The sequence below is a fragment of the Pyrus communis genome, chromosome 3 (genome assembly GCF_963583255.1).
Source record: "Pyrus communis chromosome 3, drPyrComm1.1, whole genome shotgun sequence".
In the NCBI taxonomy this organism is placed as follows: Eukaryota; Viridiplantae; Streptophyta; class Magnoliopsida; order Rosales; family Rosaceae; genus Pyrus; species Pyrus communis.
This window is the reverse complement of record NC_084805.1, coordinates 26,358,040-26,376,503: the sequence shown is the minus strand read 5'-3', so window position 1 is coordinate 26,376,503 and position 18,464 is coordinate 26,358,040. Positions and strand designations below refer to the sequence as shown.

Here is an 18,464-nt window from a genome sequence, read left to right as displayed (position 1 = left end):
TTTTGGGTTTTGTTTGGCTGGTTCTGGACCACACACACCTTCCCACATCCCTTCACCCTTTTCCCTATTTCGTACCATGTCCATTTCTCTCTCTCTCTCTCTTTCCCATTTCTATCCCCACATGTACAGACACAACCAAAATCATCCAAACTTTCACAGATCGAGGAAACAAATTACATATTCGTGCTCGTGAGGTCCTTGGGAATTCAACCATACCCATTTCAGATAAGGATACCTTCGTTTTCACGTCGAACTCGGGATACCCCGATTTGGTCATTATTCATGCACACGTTAATTCTTGTGTTTTTGGGAATTTCAAGCTTGTAGGAAGCTTGGTGAGGTCCTTAGGAGGCTCGGGGTGTTTCGTTTGAAGGTTTTGGACGTCGGGATCGTGAGTTACAAGGTTGGTCGGAGTTGGTGGTGTTTTCCCGGCGAGATTCCGTGTGTTTTAGTGCTTGAAAGTGGTATGGATTTGTTCCTCTTGTTGTAAGCTTCATTTTGGTACCAATTTTGTGAAATTTTGGTTGAAAAACGAGTGAGATACAAGGTTTTAAAGTTTTCCCGATTTTCCTGCGCCGACGACGGCGCTGGAGCTTCGCCGGAGAAGATGACGGAATATTCCTAACGGCGTTAACGGAATCTGTCAGATTTAATGGAATATTCCTGACGGCGTTAACTGACGCCGTCAGTGTGCCAGGCACGTGCTTGCGCGTGAGCGGCGCGTGTGGCCGTGCCTTGGCCGGCGAGTGCGGCGGTGGAAATTTTTTCTAAAAATATGGGGATGTTCCTAAGGTTGAGTAGATCACGTTGGTGTATTCATACACCCCATTTGAGTATTGTATGAGAAGTTATTTCATAATGTTGGTTATGTGCTTTAAATTTAACGTTTTTATAGTTGTTTTGCATATAGGTGAGACCTATCCCGAGGACGAGCGCGGTCACTCGAGGCAAGGGGGTTACGACCCTTCTACATACCAGTGAGTGGGCTTTTGGTTTTCCGTATATACCTATATACTTATGCTTTTCCCAGAAAGTGAAATGAAATGTTTATATGTTTATATGCCACGTATATTGTTTGCCCAGTTATTTATGCATTATTGTTGCATATTTATATATGTGTTGGTGTTGCGGACGCATAGGTAAGTACCAGGTGAGTTATGATTTATGTTTATGTTCAGTAGTGATTTGAGATGCATAGAAAGCTCATAACCTGCAACCCTGGTGTTAGTGCTCCTGCCCAGAGTTGGGCACAGTCCTTCACGTGATGTTCACCTCCCGCACCACACGCTTATCTTGGATCCAAGTTAGGTACACAGTCCTGTCGTACAGACCACTTTAGGTGGTTCCAACTCGTAGGTGACCCGCGATTATTCGCCCAGCCTTCACGTGATCGTAGCACTTGAGCGTACTTATTGTACACCCAGTCTTGTCGTACAGACCACTTTAGGTGGTTCCGACTCGTGTGCAGGTACAGTTAGTGAGATGGAGATTTGAGCTCTAGATTTAGCCATACAAGTCACGTTAGGTGACTCCGGCTGACAGATTCATGGCATTGATTTTCACATTTTCCTGAGCACTTGCATTTATTCGAGGCATTTGGCATGACATATTTTTGAGCATGACTTATATATATGTATATTCTATTTTTCTGGGAAGTACACAGGTTTTACGGCGAGGGGTTAGAACCTTGTTTATGAAATGGTTTTTGAAAAACTTTGTTTTTACCCACTCACATTTTTTGTTTTGCGCCCCTCCAGGTTCTAGTTGGCTAGCACTTTTGGTGGCTCCCCAGAGGATTTCCCCGACATATCTGACAGATTATCACCAGTGTAGGACCACCTTTGGGTGTGTTTTTGTAGGGTTATTTCTCCCGGACTGCATTAGGTCTTCGAGCTCTGAACTTTGTTTTTCACACTTACGCTTGCACATGTATGTTCTTACTTTGTGTAAAGCTGGTTTTTTATTTATTCATACTTTTATTATTATTTTATTAGCTTCTGCACTGTGCACATGGTTACGTCACTTCCACATGACGGCCAGCATGCCTTGATCTTGATCGAGGTGTGTCATCAGCAACATAAGTTTACATTTTTAAATATTTATACATATTCAAACTTACAATTATCTACGAAAGTACTTTTTTTTTTTTTTTAATAAAATAGTTTTTAAAAAAAAACTCATATGTTGTGTATACCTATAAAACCATAATAATATCACGAAGGTTGAAAAAAACGATGGAAGCATATATGATACCTTCATTTTAGTGTTAAAATACGGCATGTATGACATACTTACTGTCACAGCCCGTTCCGAGCTCCCATCACATCTCGGGCTCGACTCTACTGTAGCACGATATTGTCCACTTTGGGCCCCAACCACGGTTTTGTTTTTGGGAACTCACATGAGAACTTCTCAGTGGGTCATCCATCTTGAGATTGCTCTCGCGCGAACTCGCTTAACTTCAAAGTTCCAATGAACTTCGAAGCTAGTGAGATCCCAAAAGGCCTCGTGCTAGGTAGAGATGTGAATATACATATAAGGCTTACATGATCCACTCCCCTGGGCGATGTGGGATGTTGCACTTACGTTATAGGGCAACCACAAAATCCTAGCAAAAAGAACCTTTGATAGAGGTAGATGGCCTCGTTTGGCAGCTTAGACTATACTGACTATTTCAGTCGGATAAAATAAATAGTCGTTAGATAGTACTGCCTAAATTAGTCGGGCGTTTGGTATTCTATCAGATTAATTAGTGCATCAAATAACACGTCGGACAATAATAATTTTTGGGAAATTTAAACCCATATAATTTCTTTCTATACCCAACTTAAATTTTAAATGTTAATTGTCTATTTTACCATATATTGCATAATTACTATTAAGTACCAAATAAAATTAAAAATAAAACTCAAATTTATCAATAAACTCACATACTATAATTAAACCCTAGCATCACTCTTTGTTTATCCTACATTCATTTCGGCTAAAACCCTAATAGCTCTTATAGAGAAAAACAAGCTTTTCTTTTTAGGCTTATTATATTAACACCCCACAAATTGTTGAATAAACCTCACATACTTAATACACCCCACATTTGGTTTTTCAATTAAAAATTATCTTAATACATCCCACTTACTTCTCCATAATACCCTCACACCCCACATTCTTAATATACACCTTTCATTTTTCTATATGCACCCCATATTTTCCATACACCCCACATTTTAATTTGGACAAATAATGCCTATTAAAATTTTGACAAAAGATACCGCATGATATTTAAAGCATGTGTGGGTTGTTTTCAATTCCATCATTAAAACCCATGTCGTTTGTTTTTAATATTTGGTGGTAATTTTAGGTGTTTAATTCTTTATGTAATCCTTGTGATCCGTAAAAGATGAATACGAACATAGAAGCTTGAATAACACATCAAAAGCAAAATTAAATAATTATCGATGTCGACAAAATCACTAAAACAATAAATAATATGAAGTCTTACCTCATGTGAAGCTTCTAAAACATCGATTTCGTGTTTCATTCGTCAAAAATAATTTTTTCTCAATCAACATGTTTGTAGTTTCATTGGTTAGGGTTTTGTTCAACAATAGAGGGTCATAGGGGTTTTGATAGTTGAAGATAAATAATACGTAAAAAGTGATTTGGGGTGTATATAATTTTTTTTAACCTAATAAGGTCAAAATTGTCATTGCATAGTAGGATAAATAAGTTATTTAATATTAAATTTTTATGTGGGGTGTATCCAACATTTTGTGGGGTGGTAATATATAAAGCCTTTTTTTATTAATAGATGGTGATTTTGAAGTTGTAAATAATCAAATTAAGGTATGACTCGATTTATGGATATTTTATTCATTTAATTTAACTTATTTTAGAATTTAGAAGATGAGTATTTGAGTTTCAATTTTTTTTTCATCAATCCCGCATAGTAGCCTTTGTTAAACTTTCTGCAACAACAAATTGGACACTCTCCCGGAGTCTGTCTGCACCCCAAAACACCCTCCAATACGATTTCTGCTGCTGTTGCTAGTACGTGTATGGTTGTTGTTGTCCTGTGTCCACATGCCCTCCAATATGATTTACATTTTTCTTGTAACTAATCAATGCTTGAAGACACTAATTTAAGAAATGAGTCGTCCACAATCACTTCGGATAAAGAATTAAATAGCTAACAAATCCACCTGCTAAACCTGAGGAATTGGATCCTAAGGATTCTCACATTTTAGTTACTCATCGTGTATCGTGCTGTAAAAAATCATTTGACTTTTTTATTTAAACTTAAACACAAATAATACCTAACGAAAACTGACTGCACGATAAACGATGAACGGCTAGGATGTGGGATCCCTAGGATCCCCACAAAGTGGATCCGGAGAGGATCCTCTTCCCTTGCCTGATACCTTTTCAAAAGCTAAAATCATTGGATGGATGCACAATATCATTAATAGAGTTAAGAGTCAAATGGGGGTAAAGGTAAATTTGCATATTGGATTAGGTTTGTAAGAGTATTTTAGGTAGTAAATTTGGGTTTAAAGAGATATTGATAGTTTAGTTAAAAATCAAATGGATGCAAAAAGTAAGTTGAGTGTAGAAAGATGTTACATAGGTTTAAATAAAATTTCCCTAATTTTTTTAAATAATTTCACAAAATAATTGTTGTTAAAATGTAGAAAAGGAAGAAAAACAGAAAATAAACAAATAAATAAAACATCATAACACAGACAAAAGTTAAAAAATAATAATAAAATAAGGAATAACAAAAAGCCACGTCTATTCCTAGTCTTCTCCGTCTTCCCCATCTCATCAAATCCCACCCTCCATGCGAACCCACTCATCAATTCACCAACCAAAATAAAATCCCAGAAATTAAATATTTTCAACGGCAATGAACCAACATTTTATCATCGGAGCCTAGATCGGAATTGCTATCCCTCTCCTCATCGGAGCCTAGCTCGTCCTCTTTCTTGTTGGAGCCCAGATCAGAAGAATTCGTGTGAAATCCCGTCCCCGGATTTCACTATTTAAAATTACGTATTTTGTATTATTATTATTGATGTGTTTATATTTGCGGAGCATAAATTTATTTCAATAAAAGGACGAAAACGCCATAAATGGACTAAACAGAATTTTTTAGGACGTATTTTATTTGCATATATTTTCCTACTTTTCTTTACATATTTGGATAGTACTCATCGATACGAGCACGTGAGCACAAACGAAACGTAATTTGGAGCTATAACGAATAAAATATAAACGAGCAAAGGTTAGGGGTAAAATGGTAACTTTGTTCCATTTGCTAGAAGGCTCCATAAAATTTGGGAGCCTTCCCGTCACTTTTAAGGCAAATGGAAGGCTATAACTAGAGGGGGAAAAACTGCCCAATCAGAAGAAGGGAAAGGAAAGAAATGAGGGGGAAGGGTGGCCAATGGGGAGGAGAGAGGGAAGGGAGGGAACCAATTAGAAGAGAAGAAAGGAGGGAAGGAAGAAAAAGAAGGAGTACCAGATCACCCTTTACCCGGTTTCTCTATGCAACCCTACTCGGTTCCCTTCACCCCCTCCGATGGTTTTTCGTCGATTTTACGGCGAACCATGTCAAACAAACACCTGAGAAACACGCCACAACCTTCCCTCTACCAATTACAACCTAAAATTGATGGAAATTGGATTTGATTTAGTGAAACCCGCACCAATGGGTGCAGTGTCGTCGATCCACCAATTCTGAAAGGTTTTCCGTCAACTACCACCATCCTTAGGTGTCTCTTGAGCCTAGGAACAAAGCCCATGGGTGGGTTAAGGCATATTTCAACAATAACACAATAGGGTGGTGTTATCTAGAGGGGGCGTTGGGGAGAGCGAAATGTGTAGTCGGGTAGGGCCCCAAATTTGAAGGGATCCCAAAATTTTTGGCATCTAATATTATGTAATAATGTTCTATATTTGAAATTTTGTTTTTTTTAGCACTTTAAAATCTCATTGTGCACCCTTTATAAGAATATTTTTTTTTTCCTTCCTAAATATTAAAATTTGGAGTACAATGAGATAATTTGAGTGTCAATAATACCACCCTACAAACAATATTTTTTTCAATTTTATTATAGAGAAAATTAGAATGTCCCACCTAGGCATTTTTAAATTTATTTTAATTAGTTTTTTTCTAAATGAAAAATGTTATATGTTGATTTCCTACTTAATCTTGTTAGTTAATAGAGGTTTTTTGGCGTGTCAGAATTTATGCCCCTATGTTGGATAATGAATAGATATTAACTATTAAATCATCAATATTATCTCTTAATTTTTGAATTTTTAACATTTATTTTTCTATAATAAAATTTCATTGATCACAAAAAAAAACTTACAGCAACAAAAAAAATGGAGATAGCCAATCCAACATGATCAAAACACCATGGACGCTACATTTATCTTGTTGAGTTCTAGTGTGATTGCATAGTTGTGTAGTATGCAATAGAAAACAAGTGCTTTTAATTAAAATATTGTACTACAATATAATTTGTATAAAAGTTGTTGACAAAAGGGGTTAGTTGGAATGAGATTAATGTCATCCGGTATGAGATATATGAATGTGAATTTTAAATTGAAACCAATTTTAAATATATTAATTTTAATTTTAATTGTACTCATGCCATGTTGAAATGTACTGATATGACTTGAAATGTATCGATGCCAAATTGAAACGTACCAATGCTAATAGGATATGTACCCATGCCAACTTGAAACATACTAACATATCGTCTAAAAATGTACCCATACCAAATTGAAACATGCCGATGTAGATATAAAATGTACCTATGCCAACTTAAAATGTACCAACATATCGGCTAGAAACCTACCAATACTAAATGGAAACATACCCCATATCATCTACCACTAGAATCTATTTTCCAAACATACCATGGTATGAATACTCAAATCAAGAGGTTTGCATAAAATGAAAATAGAAAGGGAATGAACATGACTCACAAAGGATGACGGAAGAGTATCAACTAATGGAAAAGAAATGACACGAAAAGATTGTAGAATGGTCGTGAAATAAGAACATAAGTATATATCACGTTAGAAGCATAAATAAATCAAATTTGATATGTTTTAGATTTTTAAAACATACGTCTACTAGATTCTAGGAGATTTGGATACCTATTAGCTAATTGGTACATTATATATATGGCAAATTGTGTAATTTTGCATTAAAAAAATGCTACTTATAATATTTGGCACCGAAAATAATGTAGGAAAATGTTTAATAAAAATTCTAAAAGGAATAGATGTTTAATCTAACAAATAGAACAACGAGGCATTTAATTCTAAACGCCCCTTTATAATATGATAATGTTATATATTCAAGTGAAACTTTAAAGTTTGAGTTTTGAAGTTTTTTTTTCCATGTTTGGTTGATTAAGATTGAACTGTTTTTTTATTATTTAATGAAGGTTATGTTTGTAGTTTTATTACTTATAATTAATGACATTTGTAAACTTGCAATCAATGAGTGATAAATTTCGTTTTGATTTAAGTGATTGTTTTCTAACATTAATACATTGTTCTATTTTTTTTTGTAACTATCTTAAGGAAGGGCCATTTCATAAATTTCGCACAGGGTTCCCAAAATCTCAGAAGCTGTCTTGATGTTATATACACACCTTTTTTACCTTGCCATACTTGTCTTAATTTGATCGTCGGATCAAATGAATTAAAAATGATCAAAAGACAAAAATTACAAAATGTGAGTGAAAGATTTAAAAAAAAAATGATGTGCGGAGTGCATCACCCAACACAAAATTGAACTACTCCTAATAAATACTTTACAAAAATTGACATATATCAAATCATGCCTTACAAGGATTGTGAGGTGTAACTCATCATGTTTCAATTGTTTTTGCAAAAGGTTCATAAACACCATCATAAAACCTATTTTCTGGCATTAACACCGCACTATAAAACTTCTATAAATTCATGTAAGATATTAAAGAGATGTTTTGGCCGCCAAAAATCCATTATAGCTGTCAAAAATCAATTGTAGGCCCCGACAGTTAGTATTTTATTGTATTTTGTTTCCCAACTTAAAAACCACTAATTAAGAGTTAAATCGTAGCTATTATAATTTTTTCTTTTAACACGAAGATAAAAGATCTTGAAGAAACTCAATCACATTTTTCCAAAAAAATGTGAGCTAACATTCATTTTACGACGGTCTAGAAAACTAATCAATATTATAAGGTAATATAATAGAATTATGGAAAATGCAAGGAAGACTATGATCTCTCTAGAATTACCCTAGAATTAGATGTAGTGGTGCTTGATCTTTTGTTGTAGTATGCATTCACACACATCAAGCAAATTCTTCAAATTAAACAAAAGAAAAAAAAAATGGATATGAAATTTGCCGATAACGTCCTTTTATTGCATTGAATAGCATATGAAAAGATTTACACTTTGATGTCATGAATTACGAGCTATGGTCAACTAACAAAAGTGGGTGTATTTTTGTGAGGTTGTAAATATTTATAAACAAAGTTTCATGCAGGGCCGAGCAACGAGTTTGATATCGTAGTGCGCTTAGTAGCCTGGGAACATTGGCGGAGGTGGAGATGAGTATTGGAACCCGAAGGTCGGTGGCAAGACGAAGTCTGGAGGGGGTGGTGAGAAAATGGGAGGAGGAGGTGACAAAGATGGAGAAGCTGGTGGTGGTGATTGGACAAGAGGTGGCGGTGAGTGAATCGGTGCTGGTGGTGGGGGTGAGTGCACTGGTGGCGGAGGAGAATGGACTGGTGGTGGGGGCGAGTGGACTGGTGGTGGAGGCGAGTGGACAGGTGGTGGAGGGGAGTGAACTGGTGGTGGGGGTGAGTGCACTGGTGGTGGAGGAAAGTAGACTGGTGGTGGGGGTGAGTGCACTGGTGGTGGAGGGGAGTGAACGGGCGGTGGTGGAGGAGAATGGACTGGTGGTGGGGGTGAGTGCACTGGTAGTGAAGGGGAGTGAACGGGTGGTGGGGGTGAGTGCACTGGTGGTGGAGGGGAGTGGACGGGTGGTGGGGGTAAGTGTACTGGTGGTGGAGGAGAATGGACTGGTGGTGGGGGTGAGTGCACTGGTAGTGGAGGGGAGTGAACGGGTGGTGGGGGTGAGTGCACTGGTGGTGGAGGAGAATAGACTGGTGGTGGAGGCGAGTGCACTGGTGGTGGAGGCGAGTGCACTGGCGGTGGAGGTGAGTGGACTGGTGGTGGTGGAGGAGAATGAACTGGTGGTGGGGGAGAATGAACTGGTGGTGGGGGTGAATAGACTCGTGATGGTGGAGGAGAGTGAACTAGAGGTGGTGGCGAGACTACAACTAGTGGAGGGGAATGAACTAGTGGTGGTTGAGGGTGGATTTGAATGACAGGACTTTGCCCAAAGGGTTCTGGTGGAGGGGTTTGAACAATTGGTGGAGGGAAAATTGGAACCACCGACTCTGGAGCGGGTGCTTCTTCTTTAGGCGGTTGTGTCTTGGGTGGTTCATCCTTTGGAGGTTGTTCTTTGGGTGGCTCATCTTTTGGAGGTTGCTCCTTTGGTAACTCCTCTTTGGGAGGTTGCACCGTTGATGGCTCATCCTTGGGAGGTTGTACCTTTATTGGTGGCTCCTCTTTGGGAGGTTTCACTTTTGGTGGCTCCTCTTTGGGCGCTTGCACCTTTGGTGGCTCCTCCTTTGAAGGTTGTTCCTTGGGTGTCTCTTCTTTGGGTGGTTGCGGTTTGGGTGTAGGAGTTGTTGGAACCAGTTCAGGTGAAGGCTTTGGTGTCTTTGGCTTCTCAACTGGAGGCTGAGAAGGTTTCGAAGGCCCATGTCCACCGCCACACTTTGCCTTATCGCAATCCACTGGCTTGCTCACCACCGCATAACATTCTTTAACCGACTTTTGTTTTGGCCTGTCCAGTAAACAATTGCTCGCGTCATTAAACACAACATCTTTCAAAGAACCTGGCACGCATTTTTGGGTCTCTCCATTGAAGTAGTTGTACGAGAACGTGAAGTTCCCTAAGTTTGGCAACATACATATACTCTCAGGAACAAACCCAGTTAGCATGTTGTGTGAGATATCCAACTCCTCCACCTTTTCCAAGCCCTTTAAAGTTTTCGACATAATCCCACTGAATGTGTTTGAACTAATATCGAAAACCGTCACGTTTGCAAGTTGTCCGATTTCAGGAGGCAGACATCCGGTAAACTTGTTGTTGGATAATACAACCTCATTTAAGGTGTTCACCATTTTTCCAATGCTATTGGGGATGCAGCCTTCAAGATGGTTGTTAGCAACGACAAGAACCGAGATGGGGGAGTTGCCGAGATTTTCAGGAATGGTGGATGTGAATCTGTTGTCATTCAAGAACAAAGCATCCAGTTCCTTGTTGAAAAGCTCAGGAGGCAACTTCCCTTCGAAATTGTTGAACCTGAGGTCGAGGTACTTGAGGTTGGGAATTTCCAGGACAACGTCGGGGAATGATCCCACGAAGCGGTTGTTGCTAACATCAAACTCGTGGAGAAGAGTTAGCCTTCTAAAGCTCTTGGGGATGATTCCACAAAACCTGTTGGAGTTGATGTGGAACAAGGCCATGTCCGTCAACAACCCTAATTCCGCAGGAAGGTGTCCGGCGATGTCTGCGTGGTTGAGATCAATGCCTGCCACCACCTCAATTTCCGGATCATCAAGAGCCGGGGCGCAGAAAACTCCAGTGTAAGCACATACATTCTCGCCAACCCAGTTTTGGGTTGTTTTCAAAGGGTCCGAGTACACGGCCTTTTTCAAAGCTTGAAGCCCAATGTATGCGCGTCGAAGCCTGGTATTTGGAAACTTCAGATCAAGCTTAACCTCAAATTCATAGTTGTCAGGAATGTCGCCGCCCTCTGGGAGACTGACGAGCTGGCGATGTGCAATAAATGACACTTCGGCATCGGTTAGGGCGGAGGAAAAAGAGGAAAAATAAGAGAAAAGGAAAAAGCTAACTAGAAAGCAGCCATAGGCCTGCATGATTTTTCCACTGCCTCCTTGGTTTTGCCCAAGGCTGCTTATTAAGAGATGGGGGAGAGAGGGGGAGGAGGCAGTGTTATATTGAGATGGAGGGCACTTTGGTTAGGTTTCTATGAGAGGCTGTGCAAAAATTTCTCTGCATGTTTGGTTCGTTCCAGCAATTTGCTGATGCTTTTTGGAATGATGTCTAAAATTAGGGTTTCTGTTTGGTAATGGACATGATGAGTTGTTGGAAACTTTTGCCTAAATTGCATCTGATGGCTAAACGATTGACCGACAATGACTAGGTCTCATTTTCATTCGTTCTTTTTTCTTTGGTTGGGTAAAAAATTACGTTTACGTTTTTTTTTTATTACCGTATACCATATGAGTCACGTAAAGAATAAGATAGAGAAATAAGAAATTTCGGTCATATAGGTAATGTAATGGATGAGAATGAGAGATGAAAAATATAATTTCATTAATGTAATAGTTATACAATGAGAGTGAGATGAGAGATAAGATGTAATACCGATCAATTTTTTGTCAAACATATTATTCATGAGATAGAAAGATAAGATGTAACTCAGATATTGTAAGAATCTCTCCTAAAAAACGACTTCAAAACTTTTACGTTGACTAAAATCTTGAGCTAATATGGCTGTGATCCGAGTCTACTGCTAGAGTTTAGCCAAAGATCAGTGCTTTCGACCACATGGCTTGAGGGCCGGCCACCCAACAACTCTAAAAATGAACACAATAATATTTAGGTCCAACTTGATGGCCCTTCCCAAAATTCTCTGTTTCAAATTCTATGCTCAATCCACCAAATAAAGGAAAAATAAAGGAGACAACTCTTTGTTTGTTTTAAATACCTTTTGGTATGGTTAAATAGTTGTATTCCTAAATTCATTTGGAAGATGTATCCTTTTATTTTGTTTCTAATTTTTTACACACTGAAATATTATTTGAAGCATTTTTAATAGTTGCAAAATGCTTATGATTATCTGAAAGCATTTTTAATAGTTGCGAAATTTGAGATCGGTAGATTTTTTTTGTCAATGAGATAACTACATAAGTACCCAAGTATGACTTGTAAACTAATATTTGTTCAAAGTTACAATTTTTCTTTTTGAGGGAATTCAAAGTTACAATTTGAAGGTTAAAGAAAATTTTCATCTCGAAAAACATTAGAATGTACTAACGCAAAATTTGCCCGTTGCACCATTAAATCTTAATCATTTACGAGTTATAATAGACGTGAATATATTATTACTTATCTAAATGACATTAGAATTAACAACACAGAGTGACGGTTAAATTGAAAAATTTAGCAGCAGCAGGATCTTTGGTTTGATCTGACTTTTGGGTAGAGGTTTGACTTAAAAGCCTTTTACAAGGAAGACCAGTCAACTGAGAATCCTCTTTAGTTTGTGCGGTTCCATACGATATACCAATTTGTTTTTGTACTTAAACCACATTATACGCGTTTTGAGCCCATTATTACAGTCAACAGCAAGAGCTGCCCTCCTTCCTTCGGCTCTTTGGTACAAAGAGGAAGAAGAAGAAGGCCAATCCCCACCAACTCTTCTTTTAGCCTAAAAGGCCGGCCAGCCAGCCAGCCAGCGGAAAACCCCAAAACAAAAAGCACTTTTGTATTTCAAATGATTCCCCCAACAAGCTAGAAAACACCAACAACGCCATCGATTTCTTCTTCTCTTCGTTCTCATCGCCAACGAAAGACAAAGCTGCTTCTCTCTCTATGGAATCCTCTGCGGCGGAGGAAAGAACTTCCAGCTCCGCCGCGCTTACCACCACCCTCTCCAACTCAATCCAAGCTTTGGGTCGCGGCTTTGACGTCACTTCCGATATCAGGCTTCTCTACTGCAAAGGGGCACCCGGATCGAGACTCGTGATTCTGGAGGAGGATCGGGGGAAAGATCTTGTTTTTTCTGATCGGGGGAAAGATCGGGGGAGGATCGGGGGAAAGATCGACGTCGAGCGCGCGCCGGGGAAGAGGACCATTGACAAAGTTCATGCCTGCAGCTTCCATGAGGTGATTTTTCATCCAATTTTGGTTGATGGGTTTTTGTATTTTGTGAGTTTGGATTTGGATTCTGTGATTATTTTGTTGTATTAATGTTTTCAGAAGCTTCAGTTCAGTATTGGACCTGCTGGATTTGAATTTTCATGGATTGTTTTGGCTGAGTACAGAAAGTTATAATCTTGGTTTATTTTAAGTTGGATAATGTTGCTTTGCTGGGTTTTTATGGTTCTGGGATTGATTTGTTTGCGAAATCGTTGGTTCCGATATCGTAATTCATGTTTTTGTGCTCTGTTGGATTTGTGGGAGTTGGTTAAATTGAATGACCGTACATTGGTTGCTTAAAGTTATTCAATTTTGTTTGTCATTCAATTGCTCTTGTGTTGCGTGGTTTGAAAGTTCGAAATGATATTGTCTTTCACTTCTTCCGGGCTTTTGAGTTGTTTTTCTCCATATATGATATATTCTCGTAGGTATGATGAAGCCTTATTTTCTGTAAGCATTATAGGCTAGGTTGTCTTGAATTGTTTTGTGATATGCAGAGAATAGATTACTCATCTCTTACGGAACAGTGCACTATGAGCTCGTTACGCTAACGTTCTAGTGAATGTTTATTTTCCTTCACAAGCAGCAAATTAATCGTATGGGATATTTCAGTGTTGGTTTTATATTTTGGTTCTGGATTGTAAAGTGGGTTACTAGCCAGTGTAATTAGTCAATTTACCACGCAAAACATGAAGAAAACTGGGAAAATGTTGCATATCAGACAACAGATAGATGGCTAAATAAAAAATTCTGGCATTAGGTAATTGTTTGAGTTCCACTGTTAGAGTTTGCTAAAACTATTTGGTGCATTAGAGAATAAAATTTTACTGAGAACATGCTTAAACATAAAGTTTGTTTGGTTACTACAATCCCCATAAAGCTTGAGCAGTTAGGATGTGAGCAAGCTGTTAATATATATTCTAACACTAGCTAACTTTAGATCTGCAGTTTCTTAAATTACATTTTCTCTTTGGAATATATCGTCCCAGTTATGGAATGAACAGTATCTCCTGCTACTTGGTCAGGATTTGGTGCATGCATTTGGATTTCCACTTGCTTCACCTAATTACAGAAAACATTTTACCTTGTTGTTATACAACATTTTTTGTGACCTTATGGCTTTGATGCTTGAAATTTCAGATGGCAGAATACTTCAACAAGAAATCGGGTATTTCAGGGCGCGTTCCCCTTGGAAGCTTCAATGCCATGTTCAATTTCACTGGTTCTTGGCAAGTTGATGCAGCAACAACCAAATCCCTTGCCATGATTGGATACTTCATTCCCCTGTACAAAGTTAAACTAGAAAAGGATAATTTAGTTTTGCATGAGGAAATTAAGCGTGCTGTTCCGTACTCATGGGATCCTGCAGCCTTAGCAAGGTAAGCAACTAAATATGATAGTATAAACATGAATCTGTGTTTTTTCAATTATAATCCTCTCAGTAAAAAATCAATTATGAACAAAGTTGATAGGCTAATACCTACAACTCATTTCCTGTCTATACCTTAAACTAATAGATCTTCTGGAGGCAACTTGGCAGTACCTGATTACTCAGTCTAATACTACTTTCTGTCATATTCTGTTTCCTACTTTGATTAATGGGTTATAAAATACAACTAAAGAGCTCGGTGAAAAATTGAATGATTAACTATTAGACCTTTGTATGCTCAAAGACAAACTAATGGCGAGATACTTGATTGAAAATTGTCTAGATATGTACTTAAAGATGCTAATAACTGTTATTGAAACTAAACTTGATATGCACTAACAAGAAGGATAATCAATCAAATTTCCTTAAGTTGGGCAGTTCTTATAGTTACATGGCGCCCCATCAATTCGTATCGAAATTTAAATTCAAAATGCTCCAAACTGCATTGTTTGATGTTGCATACCGCAGTGTGTTTTCTTTGTTAAGGTTACTGGATCTGTTGGTCTGTAAAACACCAGAATTTTTTATACAGAATTTTCTTCTTCTTCATTCTCCTCTTGTTCATTTTTCAGTTTTATTGAGAGTTATGGTACCCATATCGTCACGTCTGCAACTATTGGCGGAAGAGATGTAGTTTATATCAGGCAGCACCAGTTATCTCCTTTGTCAGCAGGGGACATTGAGGATTATGTGAAGGACATTGGTGATCATAGGTTTGTGGACTCAAAAAGCCAGTCAAATCCAGGCCCTTTAAAATACAAGGATAAGGTTTGTGTCGTGGGCGTATTTTTTCCTTTTTGTTGCGTGAGGTTTTACCAAGGAATTCAATCTGGCTATCACTGTTTTATCTAAAAGTCTCACGAAACTTTTCTCTCATTCTCGAAATAATTCTTGAGGAAATGGATTTGCGTGTGAATATCCTTAATTTTGTGTCCTCCTTCAGGATGTTACAGTCATATTCAGGAGAAGAGGGGGTGATGATCTTGAGCAGAGTCATCCCAAGTGGGCCGAAACTGTACAACTAGCACCAGATGTGATTAACATGACATTTACACCCATTGTCTCTTTGCTTGAAGGAGTGCCTGGAATAAAGCACTTGAGTCGCGCGATTGAATTATATTTAGAGTGTAAGAACTAATACAAAAAGCATTTTGTTAAATATGTGACTTTTATTTCAATATGATGACAGATAAATCATTTCAATTATGGTTGGTTTGAATTGTTTGTCTAGAACCCGAAACTTTGTTATATAGTTAGAAGCATGCTTCTCCATCTATTCAGGTCTCGGAGGTGTTTTTAACATTTATTATATGTTTGTCATTGTTTATACCAGACAAGCCACCAATTGAAGATCTGCAGTATTTCTTGGATTTTCAAATTGCTCAAGTTTGGGCCCCGGAGCATAATAATCTTCAAAGAAAAGAACCTGTGTGTACATCACTTCAGTTCAGCTTGATGGGACCGAAGCTTTACATCAGTCCGGATCAGGTACTTTTGTTGGTTCTCATTAGTTCTTTGATGACTATTATTATTAAATTATTGTGTGGGAAAAAAATGATGCTTTCATTTCCTTAAATTCGTAGTTTTCCACTTCCACCTCACCTTAACTTAAAAAGTTTCTTGACACTGCAGGTAACAGTAGGCCGTAAGCCTGTCACAGGGCTTAGACTAAATCTAGAAGGCAGCAAACAGAACCGACTGGCTATACATTTGCAACATCTAGTGTCCCTTCCAAAAATTCTTCAACCCCATTGGGATGCGCACATGGCAATAGGTGCACCCAAGTGGCAAGGTCCGGAGGAGCAAGACAGCCGTTGGTTTGAACCAATCAAGTGGAAAAACTTCTCCCATGTAAGCACTGCACCGATAGAGCACGTGGAGGCTTCTATTGGTGACCTCTCCGGTGTTCACATTGTCACAGGGGCTCAGCTTGGTGTTTGGGATTTTGGTGCCAAAAATGTATTGCACCTCAAACTCCTCTTCTCCAAAGTACCAGGCTGCACTATCAGGCGGTCTGTTTGGGATCACAGCCCAGCCACCCTGTCTTCTGCACAGAGGACGGATGGTTCTTCTTCATCGCATTTGAACAACAGAAGCTCTGACGATAAAAAGGACAAACTAGCAAAACTAGTGGACTTGACAGAAATGTCAAAGGGACCGCAAGATATACCAGGTCATTGGTTAGTCACCGGGGCTAAGCTTGGAGTCGACAAGGGAAAGATTATATTGCGCGTAAAATATTCCTTGCTGAACTACTGATCTTCGGCCTTCCGAGCCCGCGCCACACCACCCACCCCCCCCAACGCCAAAACCACAGTAATTGTAGGCTTTTTTACTAAAATTTGATAGTCCAGCATTCTTTGCACAGGGGACCCCTGTTCTGTACATTTTCTTCTTCTTGTTTCTTAGCTATCTTCAAGTGACATCCTTATTTGTCTGAGGGGTTTTCTTCTAGAATCGGTTGAGAAGACAATGTATGTTTCCGAATAATTATATACTATTTTTACGTAATATATGAAGTACTATTTTCAGTGACATCAACCCTTGCGTATGATTGTTGACTAGAGAGCTTGTATGCATGTATCGTTGGACGAGAGAGTTAATACTTTAGAAATTGAGGGTATAATATTGCATTGTAACCGTCATAGCGAAATTAATATTCGTATCTCTTTAGAAAACTTGAAAGTTCTTTGGTTGCTTATAAAGTTTGCATGCATGTATTTATATGTTTTTCAATCCCATCATGAACAGTTTCCGTACTTGGAAATATTTTTTTAGTCTAGCAGGTGTTACTAATTTAGTCACAGTGACATCGTTGGACGAGAGAGTTAATATATCATGAATTGAAGGTATAATATTGTAGTGTGACTGTCATGTTGGAAAAAATAGTATTCATATAACTCTTTAGAAAACTTGAAAGGGAAGTTCTTTGATTGCTTGTGTGCAATGGGACAATATATAGTAACCACTAACCACAGCCTAGTGATGGAAAGTATGTACTTCAGAAAACTTCTTGTGAAATATGCAAGTTGTTGCATCATGAGACAGTAGTTGATTCAGGTCTGGTTTGGTATTGAGGTGATTATAATAAAAGTTGGTATAAAAAAAAGCTGGGACCTGTTTTTGTGTTTGGTAAACATTCAGCTTCAGCTTTTTTTCACAGTTTTGGGTAAAAAAAAGCCAAAAACAAGAAGCTGCAAAACCCAGCTTTGGAAAACCAGCTTTTTTTTCACATCTATTTTACATAAAAGTTTACCAAACACTCTGCTGTTTTATTTCACAACTGTTTATTTTCACCAGTTTTTTTTTCAAAGTACAGCAATACCAAACCAATCCTCACAAAACTGTCATGCATTTACTTATTTCACTTATAAATTTGTCTGCTTTTACAGTACCGTACAAGCATCAAAGATGCCAAACCAGAATTAATCCACCTTAAAGAGAAAAGAGATTAATCAGTCACTTCTACTAAACTGTACTTAACAGTAGTCCTTCAATACAATCTTATTAACACAATTGGATGTTGGATGAGTTTGTAATCTCAATATCAGTTTTTATGCCGTATGGGAAAATTATTGTCTGCTCCAACATACGACGTCGACGTGAATCTAACAGTTGCGAGAGAGATTGCATCAGAAATTTCTTACCAAATGAGCGAAATTGCAGATATCATCTGGTGTGGTGTGGATTTACTCCTGTGGCGAAAAACCTTCTTTATGATGTCTTCGTGATTAAACGAGTTATTAAATCTCAGTCCAAATGGATCTTTCCGTCTAACATATGTCCAGGCTTTTCCGTGTAAGTCATATGCATGGGTGGAAGGGTCCTTTCAGGACATGAAACGGGTTTAACCGCGGTGGTCGAAGTTGATTGCGGGTTTAACCGCAGGCGATGTTAACGAGAGTTTTTTCCATACAACGTACGTAAATTGACATATGA

At 38.3% G+C, this 18,464-nt stretch overlaps 2 protein-coding genes across 2 annotated transcripts; one reads left to right on the top strand and one right to left on the bottom strand.

The window, feature by feature from the left end:
• Window positions 1–8,418: 8,418 nt before the first annotated feature.
• On the bottom strand, window positions 8,419–11,061 carry LOC137729722 (pollen-specific leucine-rich repeat extensin-like protein 3). Its single transcript, XM_068468732.1, has one exon. The coding sequence runs from the start codon at window positions 11,026–11,028 to the stop codon at window positions 8,590–8,592; it is 2,439 nt and encodes an 812-aa protein (XP_068324833.1). The 5' UTR covers window positions 11,029–11,061; the 3' UTR covers window positions 8,419–8,589.
• A 1,447-nt stretch (window positions 11,062–12,508) lies between these two features.
• LOC137728795 (MACPF domain-containing protein CAD1-like) lies at window positions 12,509–17,060 on the top strand. The gene is made up of 6 exons (XM_068467561.1): window positions 12,509–13,063; window positions 14,237–14,475; window positions 15,098–15,293; window positions 15,469–15,652; window positions 15,859–16,013; window positions 16,158–17,060. The coding sequence occupies exons 1-6, from the start codon at window positions 12,770–12,772 to the stop codon at window positions 16,782–16,784; spliced, it is 1,695 nt and encodes a 564-aa protein (XP_068323662.1). The 5' UTR covers window positions 12,509–12,769; the 3' UTR covers window positions 16,785–17,060.
• The last annotated feature ends 1,404 nt before the right edge of the window (window positions 17,061–18,464 follow it).